Here is an 18047-nt window from a genome sequence, read left to right on the forward strand (position 1 = left end):
CTGATTGATAACATGCCAGCATCAAAAAACCAGGTACCGGCTTTGCCATACAATTGTCACTCTGTAACGTTCACAGCACGCCACAGGAAAGTCAGAGAAGAAGAAAAAAAATAAATAAAAAGAGCTGCGCTTTGATGACACAGAGCAAAGTAACAGGAACAATTTCCCTAGATCAATATTCTAGGTATTCAGGCTTCCAAGTGCCTATATAGAGATTTGTATCTCCAGTGGCAAAAACACAATATCAGCCGTGTGGCACATTTGTCGCCCCTTCCCCAGGCTGATCCCGAGACAGTTGTGCCTGGCAATAGCTCTGCGCCTCCGACAGTTCTGTAATCCGCCGCACTCCATCCTTCGTCTGGATCCGCAGGTGAGCTGGATATACCAGGGTGGCTCTCAGTCCGCCCTGTATAAGTTTAGTACAAATTGGTGCCATTTGCTTGCGCTTTGCTGATAATTCTGCCGAGAAATCTTGAAATATTAAGATTTTTTGATTTCCATAGCTCAGCGATTTCCCACGCATCGCCTGTAAGATTTCCACTTTATGAGCGTAGTTAAAAATTTTTGCTATCACAATTCTGGGCCTTTGCTCTGTCGCCCGCCTCGCTCCCAGTCTGTGTGCTCTTTCTATGCGTAGAGGGCCATGTGCTGCAGTGAGATTGAGTTCTTTAGCTAGCCAGCCTTCTAAGAATGTTGGGAGCCCCCTCTCTTCCAAGCTTTCCGGCAACCCCAAAAAGCGCAAATTAGATCTTCTTGATCTATTTTCCATATCCTCAAGGCGTTCTGAGTGCCGTTTTAATTGTGCTTTGAGAACTGCGAGTTCAGCCACTCTCTCCCGGTCGCCATCTTGGAGGTCAGAAACTCTCCTCTCCAGCTCACCAAATCTGCCTTCATAGCCCGTGAACGCCTCGGTAAGCTCCGACAATTTACAGGAGATAGTTTTTAATTCGGGGCCCAATAGCTCTGTAATCGCTACCTTTATGTCCGCGATCGCGGCCGTATTCGCCGGCAGCAAGGGCTCCGGCGCCATTTCTGCGGGCACTTCCGGGGTCTTCGGTTTGTCTTTTTCCTTGTCCTTCTTAGTCAAATGCGAGGTCATTGTCGACACGGTTCTGCAGATTCCGCCTGGGGAAGCCGGATTGTGAGCTGGCCACTCGAAAAATTTTCTTGTAAGAGTTTGGATGGGGCTGGATAGATGGGCTTAGGTGCCACGCTGGGAGATCACGTCTGTCCCCAGCACTGCATCACGTGGTCTCCCAAAAAGTTAATATTATGAGTTTTTGCCTCTATGTCCAACTTCATTTCAAATTCTCTCTTCACCTGTCTTATCAATGTTTTACACTTAACTTGACAGTGCTTATGTTTTATCCTATTTTCTTCAGATGGATCCTTCTTCCAATTTTTGAAGGATGATTTTTTGGCTAAAATAGCCTCTTTCACCTCACCTTTTAACCATGACGGTAATCGTTTTGCCTTCCTTCCACCTTTCTTAATGCATGGAATACATATGGACTGCGCCTCTAGGATTGTATTTTTAAACAATGTCCATGCCTTTTGCACACGTTTTACCTTTGTAGCTGCACCTTTCAGTTTTTTTCTATTTTCCTCATTTTATCAAAGTTTCCCTTTTGAAAGTTTAGTGTTAGAGCTGCAGATTTACTTCTTGTCCCCCTTCCAGTTATTAGTTTAAATTTCATCATGTTATGATCACTGTTGCCAAGTGGCCCCACCACCATTACCTCTCTCACCAAATCCTGCGTTCCACTAAGAATTAAATATAAAATAGCTCCCTCTCTTGTTGGTTCCTGAACCAATTGCTCCATGAAGCAGTCACTTATTACATCCAGGAACTTTATGTCTCTAGCAAGTCCTGATGTTACATTTACCCAGTCAATATTGGGGTAACTGAAATCTCCAAAAATCAACCGAAGCAAACCTTGCACAGAAGCAAGTACTCACGTAAACATGGTGCAGGAAAGAATATACAGTTCCATCGAAATTTCAAATATACTTTTATTATATCTTCAGGCATTCAAAGTTCAGTTAAGTGAGGCAACTCCATTCAAAGTAAACAAACGGAAATTTTAAAGTCCCCCGACACGGTCCGTGTTTCGGGTAAGCTGCATCAGGAGGGACCACAGCAAATTTATAATCTACAATAAAATAACATACATCAAGAATGGAACAATTAAGGCTGCAAATAAAGAAATATAAAATAGAAAGTTCATACCTTTATGGTTGACATCAGGAGCGCAACGCCCTGTATCAGTGACAGCCATTTAAAGGGCAAAAAGGCGCGAAAGAGAAAGAATCTCTCTCGCGAGATGCTGAAAGCGATAGGAACACAGTGCCACACATGTAGAATAATAACACATTAATAGAATAAGTACCATTCTATTTCCTTGTTTAGGCCATTGGGTGAAACTGTGTCCAAGGTAAAAATCCAGCGCTGTTCTCTCCTACCTAGTATCCCGGCAAAGTCTCCACCCCGACGAGGGAGTGAGACTACCTCCAGGACTAGGAAGGAGAGAGAAGCGACGGAGTGGCCAGCCTGGAGCCAGTGTGATACCAAAGGCTCATCGATTCTGGAGGATCTAATATTGCAGCAGTGCTCAATGATCCTTGTCTTGATCATACGCGAAGTCTTGCCCACATATAGCAGGGGGCAGGGGCACTTAACCACATATACTACTCCTCCAGTGGTACAGTCAGTTTTGGAGAACAATTTGAACACTCGTCCAGTTTTTGGATGTACAAATTCTGTGGACAATGCCGTATGCTGACACATAGTGCAGTGGCCACAGGGCGAATGCTCACCTCTCACATATGGTCGCACTTCACTGAGATGACTCGCCGTATGCACCAGCCGGTCCCGTAAGTTGGTCCCTCTTTTAAACGTGAATCGGAGTGGTACATGCATAAGGTCATTCAGGGAGAGAGCTGCCCAGTGTCTTTTTATCATATTGGCTATGGACCTGCCAACAACAGAGAAAGGAAGGATGCAATTCAGAGATGTGTCATCCGAAGTCAAAGATGGTGTAAAAAGCCATTCCCGGTGCGTATATAGTGCCCGCTTGAACGCCTTCTTTATGACCCTTGGTGGATAACCCCTCTCTGAAAACCGGACAGATAAGCTCTGAGCCTGTGACAGAAAGTCAGCACGATTGGAGCAAAGTCTGCGGAGTCTCAGAAATTGTCCTGTGGGGATGTTATCGCGGAGTGCCCTAGGGTGGCAGCTGTCATAAGCCAACAAGGTGTTCCGGTCCGTGTCTTTGCGAAACAGTGAAGTCTCAAAATGATCACCCTTCCAAAAAATGGCCACGTCCAAAAAGGACACATGTGTGGAGTGAATGTTGAAATTGAATTGAATGTGGGGATTAAGGGAGTTGACCCAGTCAAAAAATACAAAAAAATTGTATATCTGAGCCTGTCCATATTATAAAGACATCATCTATGTAGCGTAGCCATATATGGATGAATGAAGACCATTCCGAAGAATGGATATGGGATTCTTCATAATCATCCATATACAGGCACGCGAGGCTTGGTGCCATTGTCGCCCCCATTGCAGTCCCTTTATTCTGCTGGTAAATTTGACCCTGAAATTGAAAAAAGTTTTTCGTTAATGCGATCTCCGCGAGTTGGATCAAAAAGGGGGTAGTGACCCGGTGGGGAGCTGGACGAGTGTTCAAAGCCTTCTCAATGACTGTCAACGCCTCAGATTGAGGGATATTCGAATAAAGGGAAACTACGTCAAGAGTAATAAGAAATATGGTCGGCTGGGTTATCTCTATTTGATCCAGGATAGACATGAAATGTGAGGAATCCCTTACAAAGGACTTCGAGCATGGATCCTGGATCAAATAGAGATAACTCAGCCGACCATATTTCTTATTACTCTTGACGTAGTTTCCCTTTATTCGAATATCCCTCAATCTGAGGCGTTGACAGTCATTGAGAAGGCTTTGAACACTCATCTGTCCGGTTTTCAGAGAGGGGTTATCCACCAAGGGTCATAAAGAAGGCGTTCAAGCGGGCACTATATACGCACCGGGAATGGCTTTTTACACCATCTTTGACTTCGGATGACACATCTCTGAATTGCATCCTTCCTTTCTCTGTTGTTGGCAGGTCCATAGCCAATATGATAAAAAGACACTGGGCAGCTCTCTCCCTGAATGACCTTATGCATGTACCACTCCGATTCACGTTTAAAAGAGGGACCAACTTACGGGACCGGCTGGTGCATACGGCGAGTCATCTCAGTGAAGTGCGACCATATGTGAGAGGTGAGCATTCGCCCTGTGGCCACTGCACTATGTGTCAGCATACGGCATTGTCCACAGAATTTGTACATCCAAAAACTGGACGAGTGTTCAAATTGTTCTCCAAAACTGACTGTACCACTGGAGGAGTAGTATATGTGGTTAAGTGCCCCTGCCCCCTGCTATATGTGGGCAAGACTTCGCGTATGATCAAGACAAGGATCATTGAGCACTGCTGCAATATTAGATCCTCCAGAATCGATGAGCCTTTGGTATCACACTGGCTCCAGGCTGGCCACTCCGTCGCTTCTCTCTCCTTCCTAGTCCTGGAGGTAGTCTCACTCCCTCGTCGGGGTGGAGACTTTGCCGGGATACTAGGTAGGAGAGAACAGCGCTGGATTTTTACCTTGGACACAGTTTCACCCAATGGCCTAAACAAGGAAATAGAATGGTACTTATTCTATTAATGTGTTATTATTCTACATGTGTGGCACTGTGTTCCTATCGCTTTCAGCATCTCGCGAGAGAGATTCTTTCTCTTTCGCGCCTTTTTGCCCTTTAAATGGCTGTCACTGATACAGGGCGTTGCGCTCCTGATGTCAACCATAAAGGTATGAACTTTCTATTTTATATTTCTTTATTTGCAGCCTTAATTGTTCCATTCTTGATGTATGTTATTTTATTGTAGATTATAAATTTGCTGTGGTCCCTCCTGATGCAGCTTACCCGAAACACGGACCGTGTCGGGGGACTTTAAAATTTCCGTTTGTTTACTTTGAATGGAGTTGCCTCACTTAACTGAACTTTGAATGCCTGAAGATATAATAAAAGTATATTTGAAATTTCGATGGAACTGTATATTCTTTCCTGCACCATGTTTACGTGGGTAATTGAAATCTCCCATTATTACTGCACTGCCAAATTGGTTTGCTTCCCTGATTTCTCTTAGCATTTCATCATCTATCTGACCATTTTGTCCAGGTGGATGGTAGTATACTCCTATCACTATACTCTTACCCAACACACATGGGATTTCTACCCATATAGATTCTACTGAGCATTTACTCTCTTGTAAGATCTTTATCCTGTTGGACTCTATACCCTCCCGGACCCTCAGGGGACCGTAGGTGAGCAGCATAGGAAAGATATTCATGGGCCGGCCTTCTCTCCTCTCCGCCAGGCCGGCCCAAGGGTCCACCGTCCAGTCCTTAACAGCAACAGTTTACAAGGCCATGGACCCAGCGGACGCGACTGGGCTACAGGCCATACCCGGAATGGCCCAGAGGATTCAGCAGCAACAACATTGCTTAGATGTGCTCGCCGCCACTGTTGAACGCCTGGCGAACCGCCTGGACGCCAACCCACCGGAGGCCCCGCAGGCACCACCCCCAGTTCTGGCTGTGACCATTTCTACGCCCACCCAGCTTCATGCTCCTACTCATTATGCTGGGGATGCCAAGGCTTGCAGAGGATTCTTGAATCAATGCTATATCCGGTTTTCCTTACTGCCTGGGCAATTTCCTTCAGACTCCATGAGGGTGGCGTATATCTTTTCCCTACTTGATGGGAAGGCCTTGAATTGGGCCTCTCCTATGTGGGAGCGACAAGACCCATTGCTGCACGACCTACAGCAGTTCATCATCCAATTCAAGCAAGCGTTTGATGAACCTGCCCGTCTGCCCACGGCAACGTCTGAGATCTTACAACTGAGACAAGGATCTCGGTCCCTGGCAGACTATGCCATTGAGTTCCGCACCCTCGCCATGGAAGTGGGCTGGCGCGATGATAGTTTGCACAGAATCTTCCTAGAAGGTCTGGCGGGGTGCATTAAAGATGCATTGGCCACCCGGGACATCCCAGATACTCTGAACGGAGTAATAGACTTAGCTGGAAGAATAGACCGACGGCTCCAGCAGCGAGCTAAGGAAGGACACTTACTACGTTGTCCTATTTCACTAACACCAGCCTTCTCCAGACCCCTGACAACTCCAACTCAGGGAGCGACGTCTAATGACTCGTCCACCGAGGAACCTATGCAAATTGGACGTACACCCTTGATCGACAAGGAAAGGCGAAGGCGCCGCAACCTGGGGCTATGCTTGTACTGTGGCAGCAAGGGCCACTTCCTAGCTAAATGCAAGGAGCAGCCAGAAAACGCCAGAGTCTAGGGTGGAAGGAGGAGCTCCCCCTAGGCTGCGCTAATGCCGCTCCTCAATGTACCATCCCAGTTACGTTGGAATATCCAGGAGGGTCCTTCCACACCTTAGCTTTTATTGACTCTGGTGTGGGTGGAAATTTCATCTTACTCGATTTAGTGCAACAGTTACATCTTCCAACTGTGCCACGAAACCCGCCATTACACATTACGTCCATTCATGGGACCGTCCTCCCAGGCAACATTACCGAAGTCACGGAACCCCTGACTCTCCGGACTGGAGTGCTTCACTCAGAGAGTATATCTTTTCTTATCCTGGAAAAAGCGGTGCACCCCGTGGTTTGGGGTTGCCATGGCTACAGCAACACGCTCCTGTGATCCATTGGGACACGCTTCAAATAGGCCAGTGGAGCCCCTATTGTTTCAACAACTGTCTTAAACTGCCAAGCTTACCTAGAGTGTCTCTGCTCAGCACCGCTATCTCGCTCCCCACGCCCTATATGGACTTCTCAGAGGTTTTTTCTAAACAGAAAGCTGAGATCCTACCACACCACCGGCCCTTTGACTGCGCTATAGACCTCCTGCCTGGCACCACGCCCCCGCGCGGCAGAGTATACCCCTTATCGCTACCAGAAACATGCGCAATGTCCGACTACATTGCAGAGAATCTCGCCAAAGGATTCATTTGACCGTCACAATCTCCCACTGGAGCGGGATTCTTCTTCATGGGAAAGAAGAATGGTACGCTCAGGCCATGCATCAACTATAGAGGCTTGAATGTCATCACCAAAAGGGATCGGTACCCCCTTCCGTTGATCCCAGAGCTGCTAGACAGACTGCAGGGAGCAAAAATCTTTACAAAACTCGACCTACGAGGGGCGTACAATTTAGTCCGTATTCATCCAGGAAACGAATGGAAGACTGCCTTCAACACTCGTGACGGGCATTATGAGTACCTGGTGATGCCATTTGGGTTGTGTAATGCTCCGGCAGTCTTCCAGAACCTCATGAACGAGGTCCTCAGAGAAATGCTGCACTTGTTTGTTATAGTGTACCTTGATGACATTCTGATCTACTCCTGAGATCTGGAGTCCCATCGCCAACACGTCAGACGAGTATTACAGGTCTTGAATAGGGATGTGAATCATTTTTTGACGATTTAAAAAAATCGTCTGATATTTTTTAAATCATCAAAAATCGTTAAAGTGAGCAATACAATATACATTTTCCCGATTTATCGTGAAAAATCGTTACTCCCGTTAGTGTCCACTAACGGGAGTAACGGCCATCTTTAAAGATGTGGTGGTGGTCCAGTGGTGGTCCCGGGAGATCACTCCCAAGACCACCAGGTAATTTTAAAATGTTTTAGGGGGATCGGGAGGGTGGGGGAAGCTAAGGGGTCATTTTTAAAGGGTTGGGTGGGGTTTTTTTTTTAATCGAGCCATCGGCGCCATTTTTGAGTGGCAGCCAAAATGGCGCCGATGGCCCGAGAGCGGAAGATCGGTCCCCGCGCCCCTACTGGACCACCAGGTACTTGTAAAAAGTTTTGGGGGGGGGGTTCGGGAGGGTGGGGGAAGGTAAGGGGTCAATTTTAAAGGGTCGGGCCTCACTAAAAAAAATTTAACGATGTGAATCGGAACCGATTCCAATTCACATCTCCACCGATCAGATTTTTTTCTCCCTCCAGCTGAACCCGATCGTTAAGAAGATCGGGCACACGATTCATATCCCTAGTCCTGAAGGACAATCATCTGTACGCTAAACTTGAAAAGTGCCAGTTCGAGTGCGAGTCGCTTCCCTTCCTGGGATACATTGTGTCTTCAACGAGCTTTCGAATGGACCCCGAAAAGGTGTCGGCAATTACTAATTGGCCTCGCCCTACTGGACTAAAAGCCTTGCAGAGTTTCCTGGGATTCGCCAACTTTTACAGACACTTCATTCCACAGTATTCACAGAAGATAGCACCACTCACCGCTTTAACACAGAAAGGGGAGGATGCTAAGGTATGGCCCGAAGCTGCATGCTGGGCTTTTGAAGAACTGAAACAAGCCTTCTTGGGGGACACCTATCTCCACCACCCGGATCCCCAACGCCCCTTTATTGTAGAAGTAGATGTGTCCAGCATTGCCGTTGGAGCAATTCTTAGCCAACACTCAGTGTCCAGCAAACTAGTGCCATGTTCATACTTCTCAAAGAAATTTTCGCCTGCCGAATGCAACTACAGCATCGGAGACAAAGAGCTTTTGGCAATTAAGCTTGCTTTTGAGGAGTGGCGGCAATGGCTTGAGGGAGCGAATCACCCCATCACCGTCTACACCGATCATAAAAACCTAGAGTTTCTTGGCCACGCGCAACGATTGAATCCCTGACAAGCCAGGTGGTCCCTCTTCTTCAGCCGATTTGACTTCACCCTTCGTTATCGTCCCGCAGCAAAGAACATCCGGGCAGACGCGCTGTCCCGCACTTCGCAAGCTGAGGAGGAAGAGGGGCCACAATACATATTGGATCCTGCACGAGTCCGAAGACTATCGTGCCAAAGAGACTCCGCAGGAGGGTTCTAAGCTGGGCACATGACTCTTTGTCCGGAGGACATGCCGGTTGAGAGAGAACGCTAGATCTGATAAATCGCTTCTACTGGTGGCCTAACATTCGATGAGATGTCTCCACCTATGCAAATTCATGTCCTACTTGCGCCAGACAGAAGCCTTTAGTTGGACCCCCCCCAGGGGTTTGTTGCAACCATTGCCGGTCCCAACAGAACCATGGGTACCTCCATGTACCCATGGTTCAGAACCGGATACTCCATGTACCCATGGTTCAGAACTGGATACCTCCATGTACTTCACTTCGCCTCAAGTACGAGACCTGGGTGTACTTCTAGACAACAGACTCAGCCTCAACAAATTCGTAAATAACACCACAAAAGAATGTTTCTTTAAATTACAAGTTTTAAAGAAACTAAAGCCACTTCTACTCTACAGAGACTTCCGCATGGTGCTACAAGCCATCATACTCCCGAAACTGGACTATTGCAATTCTCTCCTTCTGGGCCTTCCCGCTTGTACCACCAAACCACTTCAGATGGTCCTCCTGAATGCCACGGCAAGAATTCTCACAAACGCCAAAAAGAGGGATCATATCACCCCAATCCTCCAGCATCTCCACTGGCTTCCGATTAAATACAGTATTCAGTTCAAAACCATTATGATGATACACAAGGCACTACATAACATCTCTCCTCTCAACTTAACTTTTCAACTCCAGCTACACACCTCCAAGAAACCGACTAGAAGTGCGTACCAGAACAGGTTAATCACCCAACCGGCAAAATCCTCCCTGAGGAAACGCGCACTATCCACAGCGGGCCCTTCACTCTGGAACTCGCTACCTCCAGACCTTCGCCTTGAACCTTGCCATACTACATTCAAAAAGAAACTTAAGACTTGGTTTTTCACTCAAGCATTCCCTGAGAGCTAAGAGCAGGAAGAATGACAATTTCAGCTTAGTCGTTGTCCCCCAGCTCCCTGCATACAAGTTCCTGAAGAGTTCACTATTGAAATGTAAATTCATGTTTCTGTTCTCTGTAAGTTCCACTAAGTTCCTCCTTGCGCCTTCATGTTTTTTGTGTTAATCGTTCAGCAAATAATTATTAATTGTTAATTGTTTAACTGTTCAATGTAAACCGCCAACGAGGCGATAGTTTTCTTCCTTGTAAACCGGTTTGATATGTATATTATACAGGAACAACCGGTATATAAAATCCAATAAATAAATAAATAAATGGACACATATAGCCATGGACTTTGTGGTAGACCTACCACCTTCTAGAGGCAAGACAATGATCTGGGTCATGGTGGACCGTTTTTCTAAAATGGCTCACTTTGTGCCTCTAGCCAAACTACCTTCCGCCCCAGAACTGGCATTACTGTTCACGCAACATATCTTTCGCATCCATAGATTCCCTCACGACATAGTTTCCGACCGGGGCCCGCAATTTACGGCCCAGTACTGGAAGGCTTTATGTAAAAAATTCGAAGTACAATTCAGCTTCTCTACAGCCTTTCCCCCCAAAGCAACAGACAGACTGAACGGATGAACCACTCGCTGAAAACGTTCCTTAGAACCTTTACCAACGACAAACAAGACAACTGGGTGGAGTTGCTACCTTGGGCTGAGTTTGCTTATAATAATCAATAAATAATTATTAAATTTATTTATATTTCCCTTACAGTTCCTGTTACACCCCACTCTCCCCCGTTCTGCTCATTCCATGTTATTTACCCCTGTTTTTTGTAACTGCTTCCCCCCTTGCACAAGTTTAGTTATACTGTTCATTGCACCCCTTGTTCTATGTGAACCGGCATGATGTGACTTGTTCATGAATGCCGGTATATAAAAAAGCTAAATAAAAATAAATAAAGTCCACGCTGCTACAGGGAAATTCCCTTTCCAAGCGGTCTACGGGAAACAACTCAAGCCGCCATTACCAGTGCCAGTACCGGTATCTTCACCTGCGGCTCAGCTATCCACTCAACAGTTGCGGGGACTCTGGGCATCCATTCAACAGAGACTCTTGTCTGCCGCCAGTACTGCTAAGAAGTACGCCGATCGCCATCGTCGGCCAGCTCCCACGTTCTTGCCTGGGGATCAGGTCTGGCTTAGCACAATAAACATTCACTTGAGACTGCCCTCCAAAAAGCTAGCACCAAAGTACTGTGGACCCTTCCGAATAGCAGAGCGAATACGTCTAGTCTCCTACCATTTGCGCTTGCCCACTACCTTGTGCATTCACGACGTGTTTCATGTGTCCCTCATGAAACCTGTACTCTTCTCTCGGTTCCATCAAAGACCACCAGATGCGGTATCCACTCCTACCGCCAAGGATTCCACATATGAAGTTCGGGAGGTTCTGGACATTCGCTTTTTCAACAGACGCTGGGAGTACTTGCTAGCTTGGGAGGGATGTGGGGCTGAGGACAACACTTGGGAGCCTGCTCTCAAAATTCTAGACAAGTCCCTTCTGCAGCAGTTCCATTTGGACCACCCCGACAAGCCCGGCCCTTTGAAGAGGGGGCGTAAGGGAGGGGGTACTGTTGCGGTCCCGGTCGGCTAGACTAGCGACCGGGTCCTTACCGCTTCTGCCGCCCTCAGAACCGCGCCGGGATCCGCTGAGGCCTGGGTCCACTAGGCCGCGTTGCAGCGGCGTCTCCACGAGGGAGATGCCACTGAGGCCCAATCTTGGCTCTGCCCCCGCCAAGCAACGCTCACGCGCGAGGGCCGAGGATTTAAAGGTCCAGCACCCGGAAGTGCTGGACAGCCCCCAAACTGACGTCAGACGCCGGCAGGGTATTTAAGCCGGCGTCTGCCTTCAGTTCGCCTTGAAACGAGGTCTCTCCGTTGGAGTATTAGTTGCAGCTCCTGTGTGCTGTCCAGCTGTTCCTGATCCGCCCCTGCTGTTCCTAATCCCCTCCAGTTGTTCCTGATCCGCTCCAGTTGTTTCTGATCCGCTCCTGCCCCTTTGGTTGCTTCTCCGGTCCTGACCTCGGCTCGCTCTTGACTCTCCGTGTCTGCTGCCTGCCTCGACTTCCGGATCGTTCTGACGCCTCTACGCTGCTTGTCTCCTAGGTCCCAGCAGTCCCAGTCCTCACAGGCTCCTCCTGGGGGGAACTGAGGACTTCTAAGGCAAAGACTTTGCTTGCTTGTCCAGCTGTGTCCCACCTCCCGGCCTTCTCTCCTCCTACGGAGCCGCCGCTCCAGCAGGCCGGCCCAAGGGTCCACCGTCCAGTCCTTAACAGCAACAGGAACTATCATTCAAGAACCACATCTCCACAAAAATCAAAGACGGATACCACAAACTCCTAACCCTACGTCACCTAAAACCTTTCCTTTCCCCCAACGACTTCAGAACAGTCCTCAAACTACTACCACTGTAAGGAGAGAAGGGGTATGAGAGGAGTCCCCAGGGACTTGTGTTCAAGATCTGTGAGGGATATCCTGATGGGGTCAGAGGGAAACGTTTGTCTTTTCTCACAGGAGACCCCTGAGGGAGCAGAGAGGATGAAAGGCAGTTAAAAGTGCAGAATGCAAGAGAGTGAGAGAGGAATGGGGTGAGAAGCGGATGTGAGCATGAGGAGGTGGGGCAGAGGCTGCCAGGAGAGAGGCAGAGGAGTGCGAGGGGTAGGAAGGGGCTCGGGAGCGGTTCTGATCTGTAGCAGCACCCTGCGCCTCCCTGCAGGCACACAGCTAGGAAGAGTATAATTAGTACCAGAGCTGTGTGAGGGGCGATGTTACCCACAGAGCTGAGGAATTTGAACATGTCCATGCCGCAGGGACAGCAAGCTTTCCCCAATCCCTTGCCAGGAATGCAGCCCTCCCAGGGCTTCCAGTTCCTCACACAAGGTGGTCTCCTGTTCCTATGGAAACAGCAGCTGGCCCTGCATTCTCTGACTTATGGCCAAGCTCCCGTCTCTTCCTCAGTTACTGAGCTATCATTTATTCCGTCAGCCACATGCATTTTATATTCTGCCTCTTCCCGAGGCGGATTGCATATTGGCAGGACGCACTGAGCAGCAGCACGATGCATCCACGCACAGCAAGTAAGGAGATGCATCCACACACAGCAAGTAAGGAGATGCATCCACGCACAGCAAGGAAGGAGATGCATCCACGCACAGCAAGGAAGGAGATGCATCCACACACAGCAAGTAAGGAGATGCATCCACACACAGCAAGGAAGGAGATGCATCCACGCACAGCAAGTAAGGAGATGCATCCACACACAGCAAGTAAGGAGATGCATCCACACACAGCAAGGAAGGAGATGCATCCACGCACAGCAAGTAAGGAGATGCATCCACGCACAGCAAGTAAGGAGATGCATCCACACACAGCAAGTAAGGAGATGCATCCACGCACAGCAAGGAAGGAGATGCATCCACGCACAACAAGGAAGGAGATGCATCCACGCACAGCAAGTAAGGAGATGCATCCACACACAGCAAGGAAGGAGATGCATCCACGCACAGCAAGTAAGGAGATGCATCCATGCACAGCAAGTAAGGAGATGCATCCACGCACAGCAAGGAAGGAGATGCATCCACACACAGCAAGGAAGGAGATGCATCCACGCACAACAAGGAAGGAGATACATCCATACTCGGGAAGTAAGGAGATGCATCCACACACAGCAAGGAAGGAGATGCATCCACGCACAGCAAGTAAGGAGATGCATCCATGCACAGCAAGTAAGGAGATGCATCCACGCACAGCAAGGAAGGAGATGCATCCACACACAGCAAGGAAGGAGATGCATCCACGCACAACAAGGAAGGAGATACATCCATACTCGGGAAGTAAGGAGATGCATCCACGCACAGCAAGTAAGGAGATGCATTCATACACAGCAAGGAAGGAGATGCAAGAGTGAGACACTGCTTAGGCACAGGCCAGCTACCAAGAGCAAGGCACATTGAGCAAGTGAAGCAGAACAAGAGCAGGAAGGAAGCAGTGTGGATCATCGGTGAGCCAGGGCAGAGAATTCAGGCCTTCAGACTGTTAAAGGCTGACAGGGGTAAATCTCTGCCAGAGAGAAAGGACGAACGCTTAGCAGAAAAACCAAACTTTGATTTTTGCAGACAACTAAATGCACAACCTCTCATGCCCATAAGTCTTGCTGATGCCACTGGCGAGAAGGCTAGGAAGGCCTGGTGGGAGGGTGCGAGTTCCCTCGTAGGTGAGCAGCATAGGAAAGATATTCAGGAGGCAGCTGCTTCAGGGGCTGGAAGACTAAGCACAGGGTTTTGCATTTTACCCTGTCTAGTTTCTGCAAAATTGTTCTCACATGGTCAGTGGAGCTGTGTTTTGTAACAGCTAAGAACATAAGAATCCAGTAATAACTTAAAAAAAAAAAAGATCTACTCAATTAATTGATGCAGTTTTAGCAGTAAATTGAATACCTTCAATGGAGTCAGTTCTGTGGATTTATAGATCTGTGATCCCCCTCTCCTTAACATCCTCACAAGCACGAGGATCCCTCCCACACGCGCCCCTCGCTAGCACGCATCCCATTGCCCTGCTGCAACTCACCGCGCTGGCAGATGAAAATCTAAATCCTAAATTGTGTTTTTATTTCAGGAGCTGCAATCTCAGGCTGCTGGATGGACAAGGAACCCAACATTTCTTTGATGTGCTTTTGGCCAATTTTTTTTCTAATTGTAAAATAAATTCATTTGAATTTGTATAACAGACTGTTCTCCGGATTAATGTACATGTGTTGCATATGTTCCTTCCCTTACCCTCGCACAAGTCCCCAGCATTGGCATCGCTCTCCGGGCGGCCTCTCACCAGGGATGAGAACCTGCTGTATGTGGTGGGATACTTGATGAAACATTACCCGTGGTCCCAAATTTATTACCCAAAACATAACCTGGCATATAAAAAATGCAATGTTAATTAAATTTAAAAAAAAAAGTGTGCACAAGCCCAGCACCTTTCCAGGATGTCCACGAGTTGGGCAAAGGCCCTTAATGGAGAGCAGTAAGTCGCAGGGTTTGGGCATCCATAAATGAGTCTTGGAGCAACGTCTAGGCCTTAGGCATCCTTTTAGGACACTTAAGTCCTGTGTGTGACACAGATAATGGATGTCCAAGTGGGCGAGAGATTCTGCACATAATCGAGGATGTGCGTCCTCTACAGCCACAGGCATCCATCGTGTGTGGGGCCTTCAGACAATGACAAGGGGTAGACTTCCAACCTTCAGAGAGGGTGAGGTCCATGTGTGGTCTGAACTTAGTCACAGCTGAGCAGAATCTTTATTTCCACCCTGGGTGCCACCGGGACCAGAAGTGGGGCAATAAGGTCGGGCTGGCACTCAGGGCGAGATGTAATGGTCAGGCCTCCTCTTGAAGGGAGGTACATTGGGAAGTGTTTTGTACTATAGGGTCCATTCTTCAGGGGGGTTTTTTGCGGATGTTTCATGCATGAACCCTCAGATAAGCTATTGTGAGAGGTCTGCCCAGTTTGAGATGTTAGTCTGGCGTTCTTTGTGACATTCTGGATGATTTTCTGGTTAGTTCTCGGGATGATATTGACAGGATGACCACGCCAGAGCCAAGTTATCATTAATTTCACATTTTTCAAGTGCACTGCTTCACAGAACAATGGAAGGAATCTGAAGTGCCTATAAACAGGTAGATTTTCTAACATTGCACCCATTAGAAACAGGGGTTACGCGCCTGGCCAGGCCCCCCCCCGTGTGTAAGCCCCTTTATGTGCAGAAGTGCTGGGCTGGGACAGCACCACGCATCACGGTCCTGGCTGCCAGCGAGCACAGCTTACTGCAGGGCCTGACCCGAAGTTGAAAAGGAGGTGAGCTCTCTTCCAGTCTGCTCCTTAATTGGAGCAGTGAGAGGGAACTAAGGAAGACTGGGATGAGGCATCGTAAGAAGTTTGCATTAATGTTCTCCCCGCTTGCACAGATTATTAAATCCGCTTTGTATGTGTATGCAGCCCACATACGTGACATGTGCACACCAGCATACACCTTATAAAGCCACCACATCCATGTGTGCGTGTGCTTCTTTAAAAATCTACCCCAAATTGTGTAATCAGGTCCAGGCAGGGGAGCAATGACTATTTTGGGTAGCCATGTAAAGTAATAAATGTTTTATTTTGTTTAGAAAGTTTTCTAGATATGTTGCAGAAAAATATTTCATGTGGCAGGTCCAGTAAAAGGTAAAAGCTACATCACCGGCTGAAAAGGAAATGTAAAATGCAGTTTTACACGAGTGCTTGTTTGTATTCTGGCATAAAATCCCATGCCGGATCTCTCCAGCACACAGTCAGTCTAGCCCAGTGCAGAATGCAGGTACCAATGGGTTTTTTCTAACTGTGCCCAGCAGGTGGAGGGAGTGAGGAGGGCCTGGAAGCTCAGGCAGGAGGAGTAAGAGTGGCTCCAGGCCCTCTGTACCTGGTATGGCCCATGGGATGGCTGAGTATTTGGAACATGAAAACAATGTTGAACAAAAGAAAAAGCTTAGGCTATTGAAATAATTAATCCCAATGTATGCGTGTTTCATTCCCAAATATCAGGACATTGCTGTGTACAGGAAGAGAAGAGAATGGTAGGTGCCTGGCTGTGTAGGTTTCTCAGAAAAACTCACAGCTGTGCAGCAAGTGATACAGGGATGCCAGTAAGGTACAGGGCAAAGTTGTGATTGTTGATCACATTGCAAGCAACGACTCATTTTTGGACTAATTAAAAATGGTATCATCCAGTAACAGTGAGATTGTACTTAACTTATATTTTCAATGTAAAGCACACTGAACACCAATATAAACTGTCAGAGGTTTGCAGCCTAAGTTATAAGGTAAATATTAATAAATACACTCCCAGCAATTATGGTAGCTAGAAAGTGAGTTTGTCTGTCTGTACTGTACAATTGATAAATTGTGAGCTCTAACTCAGCCCTGACCTACCTTTACTACCCCTTCCCCTCTGTGTAATGTTTGATATTTATCGTTTCAGATACCAGCAGCACCGCTGCAGAGGTGGGGGGTGACCAGCACCTCCATCACCACCTTCCATGAGGGCATAAGCACAGGCCCTACCCCCATGATCAGGGGAGGAAGCACTAGCACCTCTGCCTCAGCACGCTAAGGTGCAGCACCACCATCTAGGGATGTGAATCGTTTTTCAACGATTAAAATTATCGTCCGATAATTTTAATATCGTCTTAAATCGTTATAGAACACAATACAATAGAAATTCTAACGATTTATCGTTAAAAATCGTTAAATCGTGTTAGTGCGCACTAACTCCCGTTAGTGCGCACTAACAGAAAATGATACAAATAAACACTTTCCAGGTCACTGAAGGTCAGTTAGGAATGAATATGTGTTCCTATTGGCTGGCTGCCCTCTTATCTATTGATGTTACCAAGATTCCCACTGAGGTGATGGTTGGGGGGATGGGAAATGGAACTGGAAACTAACGAACACCAACAGAAAATGAAACAAAGTGTTCACACTTCCCAGGTCAGTAAAGGTCACTTAGGAATGAATATGTATGTATGTATTCCTATTGGCTGGCTGTGCTCTTATCGATTGATGTTACCAAGGCTAACACTGAGGTAATGGTTGGGGGGATGTGAAATGGAAACAGTTGGAAGCTTGACAAAAAAAGTAATGTGATGATCATCACTCACGTGACTAGAACTTGTTTGTTTATTATTTTTGTTAGCAGGCACCTGAAATGCTAGTGCATGTTGAATTTGCCAATCACTGTGCATTTTAGAAAGGTGGTCCTGGCTGGAACTATTATACACAGTTCAAATATATGTGGTAATTGATTGTTGGTAATTGTATTTTTTAAGTAGCCACACTGGCCACCAGTATGTTTACTTTTCCTCCTACTTAACTCACTAGCTCAACTTTATAAGAAGGGCTTCTCTGCTTGTGTGTTGCTTTTGTTTGGTGTGAGGAGAGCAGAAACATCAGATCTTTATTCAATCTACTACAGTCAGGCAGCTCCCCCCTGTCTGTGAAGCCAGCCTCTCACTAGTAATGCAGGCGGGATAGGGCACTGTGTGCAGGAAGATCACAACACCCCTGGTGTCAGGGTTAGGGCA

At 47.4% G+C, this 18047-nt stretch overlaps 1 protein-coding gene across 1 annotated transcript; it reads left to right on the forward strand.

Moving 5' to 3' along the window:
• The first annotated feature begins 12918 nt into the window (after positions 1–12918).
• LOC115094977 lies at positions 12919–14676 on the forward strand. Its single transcript, XM_029608106.1, has 2 exons — positions 12919–13799; positions 14554–14676. The coding sequence occupies exons 1-2, from the start codon at positions 12929–12931 to the stop codon at positions 14640–14642; spliced, it is 960 nt and encodes a 319-aa protein (XP_029463966.1). The 5' UTR covers positions 12919–12928; the 3' UTR covers positions 14643–14676.
• The last annotated feature ends 3371 nt before the right edge of the window (positions 14677–18047 follow it).

This window comes from Rhinatrema bivittatum, chromosome 7 (genome assembly GCF_901001135.1).
Source record: "Rhinatrema bivittatum chromosome 7, aRhiBiv1.1, whole genome shotgun sequence".
NCBI classification, from domain to species: Eukaryota; Metazoa; Chordata; class Amphibia; order Gymnophiona; family Rhinatrematidae; genus Rhinatrema; species Rhinatrema bivittatum.